The sequence below is a fragment of the Grus americana genome, chromosome 1, assembly GCF_028858705.1.
Source record: "Grus americana isolate bGruAme1 chromosome 1, bGruAme1.mat, whole genome shotgun sequence".
NCBI lineage: Eukaryota > Metazoa > Chordata > Aves > Gruiformes > Gruidae > Grus > Grus americana.
This window is the reverse complement of record NC_072852.1, coordinates 32586159-32603284: the sequence shown is the minus strand read 5'-3', so window position 1 is coordinate 32603284 and position 17126 is coordinate 32586159. Positions and strand designations below refer to the sequence as shown.

The window sequence follows — 17126 nt, the reverse complement described above, 5'->3', positions numbered from 1 at the left end:
TCAGAGAAATTGCATTGTGTACCAACTCATCTATGGCAATTCCAATAAACTATAATTTTCTAAGCATAAAAATATGTGAAAAGATGGTATTAAAATAGACTTTTAATATTAAGATGTGCAAAATCATAAAAGGCTTTCCCCCAAATTTCCCCTTTGCTTTGAATTACTTTTACTTTATTAAGCTTTCATATTTAAATAAATAACGTCTTCAACAAAAGAACTGCCAAAATCAGAGAACTAGAATGACTATACATGTAAAAATCAATAGTGACAGGATTAAATGATATACTTAAAAGTATTTAAATATTATACAATGTCACCAGTTACTTGGGCCCATAGATGACAAATTTATTTCTGCAACTTTTTTGAAGTTACTGGTTTTGCCAGCTCTGTGAAAAAAGTTTAGATCTCTCAGAAGCTGCTGCATACTTCAAAAGAAAAATAATTTCCTCTAGCCATAAAGCTGCATCATTTTAGTATTGTTCTCCGTGACCAGAGAAGGTCAATGAAGCAGAATAGGTGAGTGGAGTAAACGCACTTAAAATGACATGAAACTTTGAAGCCCAGAAAAGCCAAAGTCTTAGATCTTGTAAGTTTATATCAAAAGGAGGGCCTTTACACTTCCTTTGGGTCTTCCACTACCATAGAAAGACTTTGCACATCTTTTCTTCAAAACTATTTAAAATCTTTTATTAATGTATAATACAGTCAAGAAAGCTCTAGAGAAAATTTTACCAGGGGCTACTTCCTTACTGAAGAAAGCAGTAGTAATATTTATAATAAAATTTGTAGTGATTTTTAAACTCAGTATTTTTTCTTTATACATACCCATCTTACCTTCATCCATAATTGTTACTGCTTCCTCAGTTATCTGACTTCCTGATCCAACTGAAGTTTGTGCATTAAAGTAAAACTTGTACCGTGTGCTGTAATTTAAATTTTTTAATATCAAGCTGCTCTCGTTGGCAGGAATTCTTATCTCTACCAAGGGACCTAGTTCATGTGTGTTGTTAACTGTTGTTACAAGAAAAAAAGAAGAGTTAGTTAGGAGAATTGCCCACATTATCATTGTGTTAAAACAGGCTTTTTTGTTTGTATTTATTTGTTTTGTCTGCTATGTTGTTCATTCCAGGTTATATGAATGATAATCTACAGTTTGAAAAGAAAGTTAACTTTGTGTAAAAGGGATCTAGGCAAGGGGCCAAAATTCAACAGGGAGATGGGAAACACCTTCAAGTTTTTTAAGTTCAAGTTCCATTCTCGTAAGTATCTGAATCCAAGGCAACTGAGTCCACATAAAAACATCTGGGCTTACACACATTTGAAACACTGATCACTAAAAAATTCTGAAACTCTAAACTAGCTGCCTCATAATAAATTCAGTATGCTTTGGAAAAAAAATACTGAAGTGGCTTGTATCTAATGCCAAGGAACAGGGGAAGTTGGTAAGTGGAAGAAAACAAACTTTCATGCACATGAAACAAATTTCCAGTGTCACTGCTGACAAATTTCTGGGCAAGTAAGCAGTGGCATGGGGATCCTAAAGAAGTGATTTACAGTGCTGAGTAAATGGCACATTTATGAATTTTCCATTTTAAAATTAAAATACCATGAAAATTGAAGAAGCAGTCAGCAATATAACTGGATGTATTTTGATCTACTTTTAATGATATTTTCTCTGCAGTTAGAATATACGATTTGTAAGTGGTAGTATCTTGCTTCTAACTTGGCTGTCAATTATATGTAGCACTTCTCCATTTGTCTGTAAAGTACGGTTTGAAAAAATCAAAGTAATGAAAAAATGCTAACCTTGTACTTAAGCAAGTGAAGTTTTCCAAATAAAGTAATCTATATTGCCAATATAATCTTTTTCAAACTTGGCATCTACAATACAATCGTGTCTTTTGTACATTATAAATTTAACTTTTTTTTTTTATAAATGGATTGCTATTTGCTAGACATACTGTCTAAGTGAGAGTTATATAGTCATAATTAACTTACTTGGCTGAAACTTCAGTATATATGATGTCAAAACACCATTTGGATGGGTAGGTGAACCCCACTCCAGAGTCAGAGAATCCAGTGTTGGGTTAGTAATCTTCAAAAAGGAGGGTGAACTAGGAACTTTTAAGAAGAGTATACAGTAAATACAAAGTAGATTAACTTAAAACAGCCCATGAATTATTAAGTCTTAAGAATACTACTCTATTGAGCCAGATTATTATTGTATCATCTCCAAGATGCAAATTCAGCAATTACACCCTTAGTGTTCTATTTCTGAACATACCACATTTAAGTTTATTCTCTAGCTTTCTCATTTCATACCTCCTTCAGGGGTCTTAAATACTTTGTCTGGGCTTGCTGGTCCTTCTCCTTTACCATTAACAACTCTAACATTCAGCTTGTAGGAACTATAGGGCTCCAGCCCTGGCAACATTCCAAAAGTCTTGTTTCCCCTGAAAGTCAAGATCTTTTTTTCTACATGCCGCCTACTTCTTCTGGATAGACTCTGTACTTTCCAGTAGTAAACCTGAAGACAAAAGAAAATCTACAGTGAGTGTTTAGGTGTTCTGATTTTACAAACTCTAGGCTTTTCCATGACTATCCATGAATTATAGGTAGGAATAATTGCAATTTTAATAACCTCAGGCGAGACACAGCATAGAGCTTTCCTGCCCCAGCAATAGATCTTGTCTAGAAACAGTCATGTCTACACAACTGGGTGAAGACTATCACCTGCCAGTTCTGCTAATGCTCAAAGCCATTTTGACACAAGTTCTGGTTTGGGACCGCATTAGAATGTGATGGTTCTTATGTTAGCAAGTCCATCGGAGAGGCAGGACTTGTTCACACTATCCATTCTTGCAGTAAGAGGTCTACACAGCTTCCAAAGCAGACTTGCATTTTGCCACCTCATTATGTCACACAACTAACCACGCTAGTCCGTGTGATGTGGAAGCCAAGTAAGTACTTTTAAATGGGAAAGAAACCAAAGGATGTGTCTGGGGTGGAAAACACATAAGTTCTGAAAGGACTCTGAGTCATGGAATATCTCCACCTAGGGACAGGAAGGCTATTCTTCTCTTTATGTGACAATTAGATCAGACCACAAAGCTCATTCTGGTGTCCATTTTGGTGATTGAATTTCTAAGGAACTACAGATGAGCCTCAGAGGTAATGACCTTGACTGCACTCTCTTTACTACATAGTCTCTCTACCATGATATCTGGAAAGATATCCCTCAAAGACTTGTGTTACTCCTTGGACTGTCACCTTCAAATACATCATTGTTCATTTTTCACAGAGTAATTTTCATGTATGTATGATCACACACTGAAACTGATAAAGCAATGTAAATGGGTAAAATTCTAGTTCCATTTAGGCAACTGCGAAACACCTCTAATTAAGGAAGCTGGGATTTCACATATGAATTCAAAGAAAGGAACTGTTAAGACTTACAAAGCCCAACTAGATAGCTTATAAAGCAATGTTACACTAACACCAGCTTTCTATTGCTAACAACATATCATTTCACTCTAATCACTGTTAAGTGCCACTGTGTTTTACATGGCTTGAGTTAATGTTTTTCAACACCACCAGCTGTCATCCTGTAGTTCTCATCCTACCAACTAGTGTAGAAAGACATTTACAAGCTAAGAAAAGCTTGAAGTGTTGGTAATATTAGTACTGAAACTCATCAGGTATAGTTCATGTTCTTTTAAGAATTGTTAGCCAGTAACTTTTCACAAAACACAGTATAACTGGGTCATCACTTGTCACTAACCAGGCTGAAATTAAAAGACAGCTTTAATAAGCTGTGTTTGATAAGCAGTGATTTGGAAGAGGAATATGACAGTAAAAGACACTGCATCAGATTTTTCACATATTGTATTGAATAACCACTGAATTTGTAAGAATAACAGGAAAAAATGGCAGTAGTAACAGTGAAAAAAAAGATTTTTAACATTTCTTCTGAGGTTTGCTTTATAGTACCATGGTATATTGATTAATAGCTAAATTAATACAAGAGTAAAATATGAGTGATGTGCTGTAGACTGCTGCTAGTTAGATGTCTTCCTGCTTTGTTCATACATTTGTCTTCACGATATGACTCTTCAGAGAAATACTCCTGTCTTTATTATGAAACGCGTCCCTAATGCAATACTGCACATTGGGCTACCATCTGAAATAATTTTATTAATTAGGAAAGCCTGAGTTTGCTAGTAGGATTTTGCTGATATGTTTTAAAAGAGATAGTCATGTGCTTTGTAAGCTATGTCAGTAACTAAGACATTTCAAGCATACTTGGCATCAATGAGAAGTTTTCAGCTTGAACTCAGAGAAACCTTTATAAAAATAACTATCCACTAGGTCTTATGACTTGTCATGCCTCATCTAATTGTTAGCCTATTTTAGCTTGATTTAGCTGTATCTGCAAAAATTAATTCAGGAACTTTTGCTGCATGTGCAACTTATTCAAGGATATACCACTGTCTCATTTGTCCTAGCCATAACAGAAAACTACTAAGCGGTCAGGTCTGTTGTCAGTCCTGTAGTCTTGAGCTTGTTTTATTTATGATTATTGACTAACTTATTTTAGCTTCAGTTTTGCTTAGCTTTATGTAATTGTGTGGTTCTCCTCCCCACAGAGAAAAAACCATACTGTATACAGAGAAGGACTAACACGCTGAACAGAAATAATCATGGCATCACTAACCCTTTAGACCAACTGGAGAGGAACGTGTGCAACCTGTTAGCAAATACAGGAGAGAAAATAACCCTCAGAGACTCCAAACCCAAGGAAGAAAAAATCTCCATCTAATCTTGGGATGATGACATTTGTGGCTATGGAAATTTTTGTATTATTGTTGATCTTTAACAGAAATTTGGTGATTTGGATTATGAGCATTAGCATTGCTGCAACTGGATTAATAATACGCATTAACTTCACTAAATTCTAACTCTTTAATCCTAACATAATGGATGTTTTCTTTTGGTTGCCCATTTGTGTATGAAATATATGTTGATAATGAGACTGTCACCTAACAGATAAACATTTAACAGACTAGTAAGTCCTGTTTCTCAGCTGAGTTTATTATCTAGGGCAAAGCACCACATTAACTGCAAATACTTATGCTAGCTCATACAGAACTAGCTTAAGTCTCTCTGGCTGGTGGTATTTTGTGCCAGGTAAGTGACATCCACATACCAGGAACTCTCTCTGATGTTGTATCAGTGCTCTTGAATGCTAGTTCTCCATTTTATAAGTACGATGTACATTTATTCTCCTCCAAATATTCTTTACTCTCTTGATTTTTTCAAATACCTATTTTTCTTCCTTTCATTTAAACAGAAGTAGTTTAAATTAGTCTGGTTTACGAAGTAACCTAGTTCAGGCTGTGTAACTATACTGTTTTGTTAGAACATATTTATTAGTATACTTAGAGAAGCAAAGAAATAATTATTTTTTATTTTCTTCTGTTGTTGTATAGGAAGTCAGTATATCCCCTCATTCCACTCTTCCCTCCACAACCAGTCTACCATGCTTCTGCAGTTTCCACTCCGCTTTCTTCTGATGGGCTTCTAGTGCAACCTCTGAAGCAACTTTTGCCATCGGATTTTCCCTGTCCACCAGGGACACCAGTTCCCCCAGCTTCTAACCTTGAAGTCCTTCTGTCTCTCATTCTTTATTCATTGCAGTCTTTTGTCTCCAACACAACCTTCTCCGTTATCATCAAAGCCAGCACATTATCTTACACTAAGTTTCCTTCAATTGTACACTCCAAATCTTCTGCTATTTCCTATCTCCTTAAATTGAGCCTTTAAACTGAGCTTTTTCCTGGCCCCCCAAAAGACACAGCACCCAGCATAAGCTAGCAAGTGGCCAGTTACTCAGAATTAAAGATGTGATTAATCATATTATGGCAGAAGATGAGTAATCGTAGCATCAGACCTAGAAGATACTCCTACAGAAACTATTTCTCCTCATCCTCTAAATATCCTTTTGGAATAAGATCTGTAAAACCATTATCATTTTATTAAATCTATATAATGTGCGCAAACTTAATTGCAAACATAACCATTTTTCTTCAAGGACAATGTCACAAGAGGCGAGTGCTACAAGGCTGAAACTTGCTGAACCTGAAATGAGTTGTATCAATGCTTTTGCTCGTCAGCTAAACTTGTGAGCTTACTGAAAAGCAAGAGTCCTCTTATATGTCAGTTACTTCAATCTGGATACAGTCTCATACAGGAAGAGTGATCTATTTTAATACAGGAAGAACAGAAAGCTTTTGACTGTACTTACTTTGTAACCTTGAAGGTGTCCTCGGACAGTTTTTAGTGGAACTGGGTCCCAATGCACCTTTGCTAATGTGCTGTTAATAACGTGAACCTGCACGTTGCCTGGAGCAACCATTGGCACTGTGTGGAAAGAAGGCAACAAGTGCCTAGTTAGAATGAATATCCTTTTTCAGAATGAATCTTTGCATTGCACTCAAGGAATAGGTTAAAATGTTCCTATTTTAAAAAGCTGGCCCCAGGATTAATACTAGAGTATTATGAAACCTTGTTATCTCCTAATTACTTCATTTTAAGTAAAAAATCCCCCTACTACCCCCCTTTCCAATATTTTGATATTTTAAACATCCATTTAGGTTACACATTCAGTCACTTTTAGTACAGTTGAGTCAAACTACAAAACTTACAGTCTTCCCCTGAATGTCCAATCACCTCTGATGGCTCTGGTGCATATCCCAGGTCATTTAAAGCTTGTACTTTTATTTCATAGGGCACAAAAGTTGGTGTACCAGACACAATATATTTAGATACATTTGCAACTATAACAGATGTCCATTCATCATCAACATCCTTCTGACGCCAGCTGACTTTGTACTGAAGCCCTGGTCCATTAGACTGAAAACCTTTTAAAGACTGAAATGAAAAGAAATATTTTTTAAAATATTCTGAAGCATCTGAAAAATCCAAAGTCACAAAGGAAATATACTGATTCTTCTTTAGAATTTTACTGAAAATTTCCCACTGTGTTCTGTGACAGAGAAGCACTGCTGAAATCTCCAAGCTATGCAATTTCACTTTTACAGGAGGTCAGTTCAGTTGCTTTTCATTCATTAGTCAAATCACATTGAATGGTTCTCCTGGCTAATTCTCATGCAACCATACATTGTGATTTCTGTATACACATTTTGTTTTCAAATATTTCTTAAGAAGCAGAAGAGGGAAAACCAGACTTACACCAACTCCCTATAAACAGTGTTCCCTAGACAATGCATCTTGTATGGGATGGGAAATTGCTTTTACGTGTCTCTCCTTGAGCTCCTGTCATGATGGTAAGGGCATGACAGAGAAAACATTTCCACAACAGTTTTTTCAGTGGAAGAGCGCACAATAATTTGGTTTATCACAAAAGTTGAGGGTAGAATTAGGATTCACATTAGAATTCATTCTAAAAATAAGACTCTACTTGAGATAAATCACAATTTACATATTTAAGTTTTCCTAAATTGGCAGCAAAACATCCTGTATTATCAAATTAATGGCTTGTCTTGAGAAATCACTCAAGGAAAATGTGGCATCTTAATTTATTTGTTTTTTTCATAATGCATGCAGCTTTTCCCCAAAAATGAAGACGGGAAAATGTCTGGATTTTACTCTTTTTCAAGCATGTTTTAAGTAAGCAATGCACTGGCTATTCTCATAGTGCGTTCACAGTTAGATCATCATTATTTCTCTAAAAAAATGCTACTTGCAGACCTGAAAACACACAAATGAAACCTCCAAAACCAAACTTACCTCCCATGTTATTACCAAATTATCAGGTTCTGAGCCTATCCCTTGTACATTAGAAGGATTTTCATCAGGATCTAAAAATAAAATATTTACATGTGAACAAGAATGACTGCTGTTTGCATTCCAAGCAAATTCAACGCCATTCATAGTATAAATCAATCATTGGTAAGTGGGAATAGTTATTTACTTGCAGATTTTGTCAGGTACTGCTCAGATGGTTCACTTGGCTGACTTCTGCCAATCTCATTGACAGCTATCACACGGAATGAATAGTTGACGTATGGAGACAACTTCAACTGTACTGTTGTCTGAGTTCCAGGAACTTCCGTCTGGTAATGCCATACCCCTGATTCATGCAGCCCATCTTCATATTCAATAACAAAGTCTGTAAACAGAAATTGAATCCAACTTCATGTCAAAACTTGCAACACTTTCCTAGATCAGTATAGGCATTTCTGAATGAGCTAATCACAAGGGAGGGATCCAATCAACATTTTTAAAAATCATGGAAATTGAAAAATAAGTACATAAACGAGAACACGGATCTGTAACGTGGATCTTAAAAGTACTGCCTAGGTAGAAATATACTAGAAACACTCTAACTAATTATTTGGTATTCTCACTAATGCAGCTACCTGTCAGTAACACGTTATTACAAGAGCTCTCTCTCAGGTACTGGATTTTAATGTAACAAGAACCCTTGAACTATCACAGCAAGAAAGTGGGACAAGATTGGAATTTTGATGTAAATGTAATATTTGGCTGACAAATATGTTGGTCTTAGTTGTATCAAGCTGACAGTAAGTAGTACCTGTACATTATAAAAACTCTCTGAGTATTCCAATTTCCCCAGTGAGACTGGCTTAGTGAAGAACTATTTAAAGTTAACAACCAATACTCAAGGAATGTTTTTGAGAACACTTTTCAGTATCTTCACATTAAGTCAATGAATGTAAGTTCAGAAGCTAAATTTCTTGAGAGTTCTCTGTGTGAACATTATGATGATTGTTGTTAAGACCCTACAGAGTATATAACCTCAGGGATAAATAGGTTTGTAGAACTCCAAAAAGAAAATCATATTCATTATCAAAGATAAAAGGACTTTTTCAGCTGCGAAACAGCAAAAAAACCTTCCTGCTCTTAGGTATGAGATATAAATTTTGAAACACTTAAGAGGAATTGTTAGGATACAGTAAATAAATGGGAGAAGAATGTGTAATTTGAGTATACTCCATGGAATATTAAGTTTAGCTATACAAAATTTACATGAGCATCAAATGTTTGTGTGTTGTGTAACAATAATTTTTCCCTATCTCATGTATAGGTGGGGACAAGAAGCCAGAATATGGCTCAGGATACATCCTGTTTGGACTACTAAAGAAATTCTGAAAGGCATGTAGAAAATGCTTTTAGAAGAATGCTTACAGTACCACACAGAAACAATCCACGAGACTTTGAGCAGCCAAGATGTTCAGGAAGTAAAATAGCTAAGTAGTACTAATCATAGCCTTCTGGACTTCAGGCTTGCAGATTTCATCCTGACCTGGGTAGTGAGAAAGAGGGAGAACTGGCCCCAAATTACAGGCTGAGTTATAGCTGGTGTTGTGTGCTTAGAGATAAAGGTCTTGGTATGGAATATTTTCCAGATCAAAGTCTTTGTTTAAAAGGTGAGAATATTACATGCTAAAAGAAAAAAAAAAAAACAACGAACACCAACAAAGTTTTCACTATTGCATTTTGCTTCCCTAGTAACTAGCATTCTGCCTGCAACTCTAGTACAACAATTTATAGGAGACTTCAAGGAAAAACATTCTGTTCGAGCTTTCAGAATGATTCTAGCATGTCAATCGTATTACTTGTGTAAAGGGATCACTCATAATGAAGTCCTATCTTTGAGTCTTGATCTGCACTTTGAAGTGATAGCAGCAGCAGCAGTAATAGGCTTACTTACAAAGCGAATGCCTTATGTTGCAGGCTCTCAGGGGACCACACAGCAATATAAATTGTATCATAATTAAAACCAGCATTATTTAGTTAGAAAAGTTCCATTTCCAATATTAGAATGCATGCGATATCTCGCTTCTAGAAAAGCTCCACTACGAGCCAACCTAGTATCATTTCTTTTGAAACACTGTGATTTCATTCCTATAGAAAGGCAACACTTGTGTCTTCTGGTCTGGAAAAAATGAAAATGCTGATACAAGAGTATATGAATACGCCATAACTTAAATTCAACCATTTACATTAAACTTCTATATATTATATTTTTAAAAGTATATTACTAGTTGATATATATTAGACAAGTCTGAAATTCAGTGTAAAACTTCAGCAAAATCCCTTGGTGTTTCATTAAAATGCAATCAAAATCTTTGATGTCTTTTGAAATTTCTGAAATTCTGTTTTTACAAAACTTCTATTCCAGATGCCTGATCCTTACGGTTTGTGTTCAGTGTTGATACTGACCAGCATCAGATCCTAGAGAGCCACACTCAATAAGTCAGCCTAACTCATTTATTCCAATTATAATGTGTACACTGGTCTCGGTAACTTGTGGCAGTTATTAACTAAAAATACACTGCATAAATTATTCAATAAATTGCTTATAATGAAAAAGTTGCCCCAACAAATCTTTGTGATCCTATTATTTTTTAGAAAACAAACAGTAACATGCGTCTTCTTGCCTCCTAATTTCCCCCTCCATCCTCTCTGTTGAATATAAGCAAGAGTACCTTTCATCATGTTCTACTGGGAGGAGTAATAGCGTTTAAGATCCATTTCCAGTCTCAAAAGTTTATAGATGTTTATTTTCTCTGTCTTATGGACATGCTTTAATCCTTCAACTGTCTGGACTAGAACAAATCAGAAAAAACTATCTGCCTGATATTTTCATGAAGAATAAGCTTCTGTATCGGTAGTGATGGACAATCCCTAAAGATATTGGTACCGATGCTATTTCAGATTCATGGGAATTGCAAAATAGTTAATGCAAGATGTAATTAGCTCTCTCCTTCAAAAGCATACAACAAATGAACAAGTCTACACTTTACATATTCATAAGACTGGACTCGTATGTTAACTAGCACAGGTTTTGGGATCAAAAGCCCAGCTTTTTTAGGGCAGGATATTTACTTGCTTGGCTGTACAGTAGAGGACATGCAGTTAATTTTTGTAATGTAAATAAATGGCAACTGTAGCAAATGAATTTATCATTCTTCCATGCCGCGCACAAAATTTATCTCAGAATGCTTTGGAATCTGAGAACAGTTAACATAATGCTGTTCACATAATGCAATAGATACAAACAAACATACTTGTAATGGGGCTGTTATTTTCATCTCCTGGTATCCATGAGAGTTCAACGCTTCTTTCTAGCTGACCTGTCAATTCCAAGTCAAAGGGTGGATTTGGCCGAGCTGTAAATCAAATGATCACAAAGTAAATAATCACACCAGAATATGTAGTTTCATTTTTGAAAAAATCCTTACATTCCAATCAAAAGAATTCCACAAATACAGAAAGGCAGGTCTACTCACTTACGTAAGCATGACTTAATGACCATTAGCATGCAACTGTTACAAAACAGAGACAAAATGGAGAACTGATGTATCTGGAAACTTCTATACATTAACAAGAATCTGTATTTGATTTTATCTACATCTCATTGCACTGTGATGTAAAAATAAAATGAGATGCAAAGAATTAGGAAATGCATGTTTAGTTTATCTTTGAATCATTATGGGTGGTTATCTATTGTAACTAGAAATATTTAATAAAACAAGGAAAATAAAGAAGCATTCACATCAAAGAAGCTTTTGTAGAACCACTACAAATACTTTGCACGTGAATTCAAACCAGGTTTCAAATAGAAACTAATTGCAAGTTACCAAGTCATTTATTTGTTGCTGTACTTTTAAAAAAATCCTGAAATACCATGCAAGCTGTTTATATACATCCTTATAATGCATAAAGATGTAATTGTCCATTCCAAATTGCTGAAAATAATTATATGCTTTGTTACACAAAAATCAAGGCTAATAAGTAGGTTCATTTAAGAATACAGAAGCATTTTCACTGAATGTGATAGGATTTACATAAAAGTGCTTAAGAGTCTCATACTTAAAAGTGTTTTAGGCATATTATATTGCATTTTAAAACCCAAATTCAGGAAAAATGCTACCAAATTAAAGGCTGTATACTGTCAAATTTAACACTGTACCTGACCGACAGATTTTTTGGGGAATTTCAGCTTTAATTGCTAACCCCTATTAGTATTTTCATCAATCATAAACAAAATGGGTCAATATGGTCCTATGCATTTTACGAGTGAAGTAAAATGAAGACGAACTATGAAATAAAGTACACAAGGCCTACCAAGCTGTCATCAAAAACAATGTAAAAACATACCATAATTTGGTTGGTGTAAGTTCTTTGATAGTGAATTAGCTTTCAATGAACAGTTGGATTTACTTGTCATTTATTATATAACTAATTTGCATTACAATATTCTCTATGAGAAAAGCATTAGCACACTATAACCAATGTTAATTAAAAAGAATTTATCTCCAATAATCATTTATTCCCTAAAATAAAAAGCAGCCTGCACTGTAAAATTCCAAAGTCCAGTACTCCAGTAATGAAGCAGTTGGCAAAATGGGATGAAACCATACACACACACACACACAAACACAGGAAAAAGGGAAAAAAGAAAAGATGTTGCACTTTGCAATGAGAAATATATCTGGCAGATGATGTAGCAAGAGAACATCGGATTAGTTTACCGTAAATGATAGCTGGAGTTGGGGGAGCAGCTGAAAAGAACATTAATATAAGGATTTAATCAGTTAGTAGCCAAAGAAACAGAATACTGCAGGTAGTTAAAGACTATAATTATTAGAGACAAAGAAAAGCTAACTTATTTAAATGGTTGATTTTAAATAATATGTTGATAATTTTTCACTGAAAAGCTATAAAAGTATTCTTGAATATTTTCTCCATTTTTTTAATAAGGATAGATCAAGAAAATAAATAAAGTCAGTAATCTTATAAAAACTTTTAAATAAGTACTAGACATTTGTTGTATGTCATTCCTGGAAAGGCATAAGATCACAACACCATTTTAAAATACAAGCATACTTGACTTTGAATCTCAGCTTGAAATGAGGTAAGAATCATTCAGGACATCTACTTATAAATTTCTTACAAATTAGGAGAAGGGGCAAAGTAACATAACAATCCGCAATCATAGAAACTTAACAGAGAAAATTAACTTAAAAAGAAAATCCTTGAAAAGTCATACAACCAAGCACGCTCAGTCTTTCTGAAGCATAATTTAGCTGCGAAAGAGATTCCTGAGATAACATGTTTATGTTCAAATACTCTGCAACATGTAATCTACTGTGCTAGCTCAGATGTGATCCAAATAAAAACCTACACAGCATGAAACTGTATGTGTCCTGTAGCTACTGGACCCTTTTATAAGCAGCTGATTCAAAGGCAAATTTTAGGTTAAGACTGTATTTTTAAAAAGCTGAAACAGATTTACAAATAGGTGACATTTTCTTTGTCCTGTCCCAGAAACCAAAATTATGTTTGTGGTCTGCATTATAAATCTAATGCTGTTTTCATACTTAACAGTAATTAAACACAGTTCTGCTATCATAAAGTTTGAGAGTATTCTTACCAACAACAGTAAGCACAGCACTTGCTGAAACACTGTCCAGAGTAGTATTAACTATGCAAGTGTATGTTCCATCATCTTTATCAGTTACATTCATAATGGTCAAGTTGTCTTTACCAACTAGAAACCTGTAAATACAATAGATTCAGCCACTGATTTTTCAATAACTGGTACTGTTATAAGAAACTTACATAAGACATTACCAAATCCCATATACTTGTGTATTTCAGCAAATACCTGGAGAACAATGTAAGCTATGGGACTATGTCAGCCTTTTCTACATTGCTCTTGACTATCTTCCCACACTGCCTATCCTAATGTGCTTTTATTTCCAAATATACTAAACCAACTTTTAATTATCTGTGATCTAGAGCAAAATAGTCTTTCATTACCCCTTTGGCTTCTTATGCCAATTATCTTCTCCTTACAATTGATATACATGGTCAATGTGCACAATTAAAAATTTTTACGTCTCATTTCATTTTGAATTCTATCTTAATACTTTTAAAACACTAGGTAAGTCCTTGAGTCACCAAATATGGGATAGTGATGATATTTATCAGTCATCTTTGGAAAATGTCAATAGGTCAATATGTTCCTTTCAAAGATCAGGAAAAGGAGCAGACAAAAGACACTAGAAAAATTAAAAATAATAAGGGAAAATTATTTTGGCCATACCTTTCATCATCTGGCAGTTCATCATTGTCTTTTAACCATATAACTGTTGGTAATAAGGTAGAATCATGTTTTATTATACACTCAAATGAAACTTGGCCATATCTCTGAATCACTTTGTATTCTGGCTGTTTAATTATCATCGTTGGATCTGAAATTTAAAATTATTATTAGATATTTAGAAAGTCTAAAATTCTATACTAACCTGTGATGAAAGAGCGATTCATTTCTTACCTTTAACTTCCAATTGCACCTCATTTTGTATCTTTCCTAATTCATTCCTTGCTACACATGTGTATGTACCAGTACTATCCTTTTGAGCCACTGGAATTTCCAAGGTTCCATTATCATGGAAAACGTATTCACTTCCACGCAAGATGCTACCTTTCACTCCCTTAAACCTTTATATAAAAAGTAAGATCATTATCTAACATCATAGTTTAATTCTGTTGTATTTTATTATCAGAAAACGCAAGCTTGGGACTGCCACATTAGAAAATACAGGCAGAATCACATAATGAAATTTAAAGTTTACTCTGTAGGGATAACTTAACTGTTGTTACATTAAGTATATGTAATACTGTATTAGTGTATTGTAACCAGCATATATTTAAAAATACACTATTTTTCAATTGCGAATAGAGTAAAAATAGTTTTGAAGCTTTAAATGTTTGTTTCCATAGATATAATTGGCTCTTTTTACATAACTTAAGCATAACGACTGTAGCTTACCATTCAATTTCAGGCTTAGGTGAACCAAAATAAGCACAGTCTAGCAATGCAGGACTATCTGCGATGACTTGATACAGTTTATTAGCAGGAGTTAGAATTCTTGGTGGCTCAGCTGAAAAGACAAAGATATCTGGATATAGATATGAAGATGCAAATACAAAATACTAAGACATCAAGAATGGCCTAAAGAGTTATATGTTAACAACCTTCTCTGAAGTGATTTCTGGTCTCAAGTCTAGGTCCACATATGTTCTACTGCCAGTAGCCTGAGGAAACGCTAATGTAGGAGAATTATCTTGTAAGAAACAAATGCTTCTTCCCTGTTTACAAATCACAGGGATGGGCACCAAAGGCAATGATTTCATTTGGAAAATTTAAATCAGAGTATATTTCAAGAAGAGAAACTCCTGGGAACAGACTGAACCACATAATTCCAAACAAACCTGCAGGCAGAAAGACACTAAGATGTATTTTTGGTGAAACACCTACATCTTTTAAAGGAACCATGGAACCAAAGGGAGTTCTTTTATTTAAAAGTCAGTTTCTCTCAATCAAAAGATCTGCCAGTTCCTGCAGGAGAGTCATTAGAGGCCATTCTGCCCAGGATTTTACTACTAGCTTTGTTAAATTCAGCGAGAAGAATTAGAGAGGCCACAATATTTTGTAACTAGAAACACATTCTTGGGAGGCCTTGAAGACAAATGCATACTAAATGTGTCCCCTTGCAATAGCAATTTAGATCCAAAACACCCACAATCAATGAAAGTGTACTAAAACATACTAACTTAAGGAATATTAATCCCTCCCTTATTTATTATGCTTCTGTTTGCTTGATTTACATAAAGAAACAAACAAAAAAGAAATAAAATTTCTTCCAAGTTTTCCCCAGCTTTCACAATTATCTATCTATCTTAGTTAGGAATAGTGAAAGTGAAATTCAGGAATATCCTACAAAAACAAGGTATGTATACCCTTGCCTTTTGGAGGGCTCAGGAAATACAGCCATTGCCACTGAAGACCTCAAGCAAGGCTTGAGTATGCAATTGGTGTAGCGGCAGGAGACAACTAACTGAATATGCAAGAAAACTGAAAAATACAAAATCTGTTTCTTACCCAGAACATTTACAAATGCGTTTGCTAGCAAGTATCCATATTCATTAGAAGCATTGCACTGATAGACAGCACTTGACCTTTCTTGCACATGTGAGAAAATAATGGTATCACCATCTACCTTTCTGCTAGGATCTTCTGGGGCAACTGTTGGTGTAAAGAAAAAAAATAATCGTTTTTCGTAAATGGCTGTTAGATGATATGTTTCACACTTCTGAAAAGAAGAAACAATTTGAAAGACCAATCTACCCCTTATTCTATTTTCCTCGGTTTACTGGTTAAGATGTGAATTTCAATATGATTAAGGAACTTCTTCCAATTCTACAAATATTTAACTGACAATGGTAGAGTTCCCATTTTCTGAGGGTTTTTTATTGTTGTTTGTTTTTGAAAGAAGTGAAGCTGAGATCATATTTTGCATGCATTATAGAAAAAAAATACTGATATGACAAGATTCAGGCAAATGCAGACACCTAGAAAAAATAAGGAAATATTTCTGAGTGTCAAAAGAAAATTATGTTAGAATGACATCGGAACTTTACAATTCTCTGTGACTTAAAGGTTTCAACATTTCCAATCAGCTGATATACCATAAATAATTATCCAAACATAAACATAGCCTTAATCAGTTGAAAACTATCTCAGAGTAAAATGTAAGTAATTCTTCCACACAAAATCTTCACGAGAGCAGTAATATAAATCAGTAGGTGGCACTCTTTCCCTTTTATAAGAATTATACAATGCTATTTCCTCAACCGTTCTGTAGTAGCCTGAGCTGTAAAACAGGTCTTGCATCCCAGAATCCAGAATAGAACTGAAAATAAAATTCTGAGATAATATTGAAGAATAACAGCTCAAACAACAGAGAAAAAACTTAGCTTGTAACACCACACTGCATAAAAATGCAAAAACTATAGTTTAATATTTTAAGTAATTATTAAATCAAAACACATCAATGTATTATTAATATTGACAGTTAATGGTGAAATTATTTATATATTAATATTTAAAATAAATGCACATATGCATAAATAAATGCATCTAGTTTGGTTGCATCGTCAAAACTGACACCTGTACATATTATTGGAACTTGGGAAAATAAGTATATACGTGGAAGACATTT

The 17126-nt window shown here is 34.5% G+C and overlaps 1 protein-coding gene across 23 annotated transcripts in view; it reads right to left on the bottom strand.

The window, feature by feature from the left end:
* NRCAM (neuronal cell adhesion molecule) overlaps positions 1–17126 on the bottom strand; it is a 165172-nt gene that overhangs the window by 31608 nt on the left and 116438 nt on the right. For 17 of the 23 annotated variants that reach the window (XM_054809938.1, XM_054810971.1, XM_054810563.1 and 14 more), the window contains 14 exons: positions 16007–16150; positions 14894–15005; positions 14396–14562; positions 14165–14312; positions 13490–13614; positions 12588–12617; positions 11121–11222; positions 7997–8194; positions 7813–7883; positions 6708–6933; positions 6308–6423; positions 2326–2530; positions 2002–2124; positions 838–1014 (listed from right to left, as the gene is read on the bottom strand). In XM_054809938.1, the coding sequence (XP_054665913.1) occupies positions 838–1014; positions 2002–2124; positions 2326–2530; positions 6308–6423; positions 6708–6933; positions 7813–7883; positions 7997–8194; positions 11121–11222; positions 12588–12617; positions 13490–13614; positions 14165–14312; positions 14396–14562; positions 14894–15005; positions 16007–16150 (1944 nt within the window). The remainder of the gene's footprint in view (positions 1–837; positions 1015–2001; positions 2125–2325; positions 2531–6307; positions 6424–6707; positions 6934–7812; positions 7884–7996; positions 8195–11120; positions 11223–12587; positions 12618–13489; positions 13615–14164; positions 14313–14395; positions 14563–14893; positions 15006–16006; positions 16151–17126) is intronic. The other 6 variants (XM_054811062.1, XM_054811153.1, XM_054810474.1 and 3 more) reach the window with 1 other exon arrangement.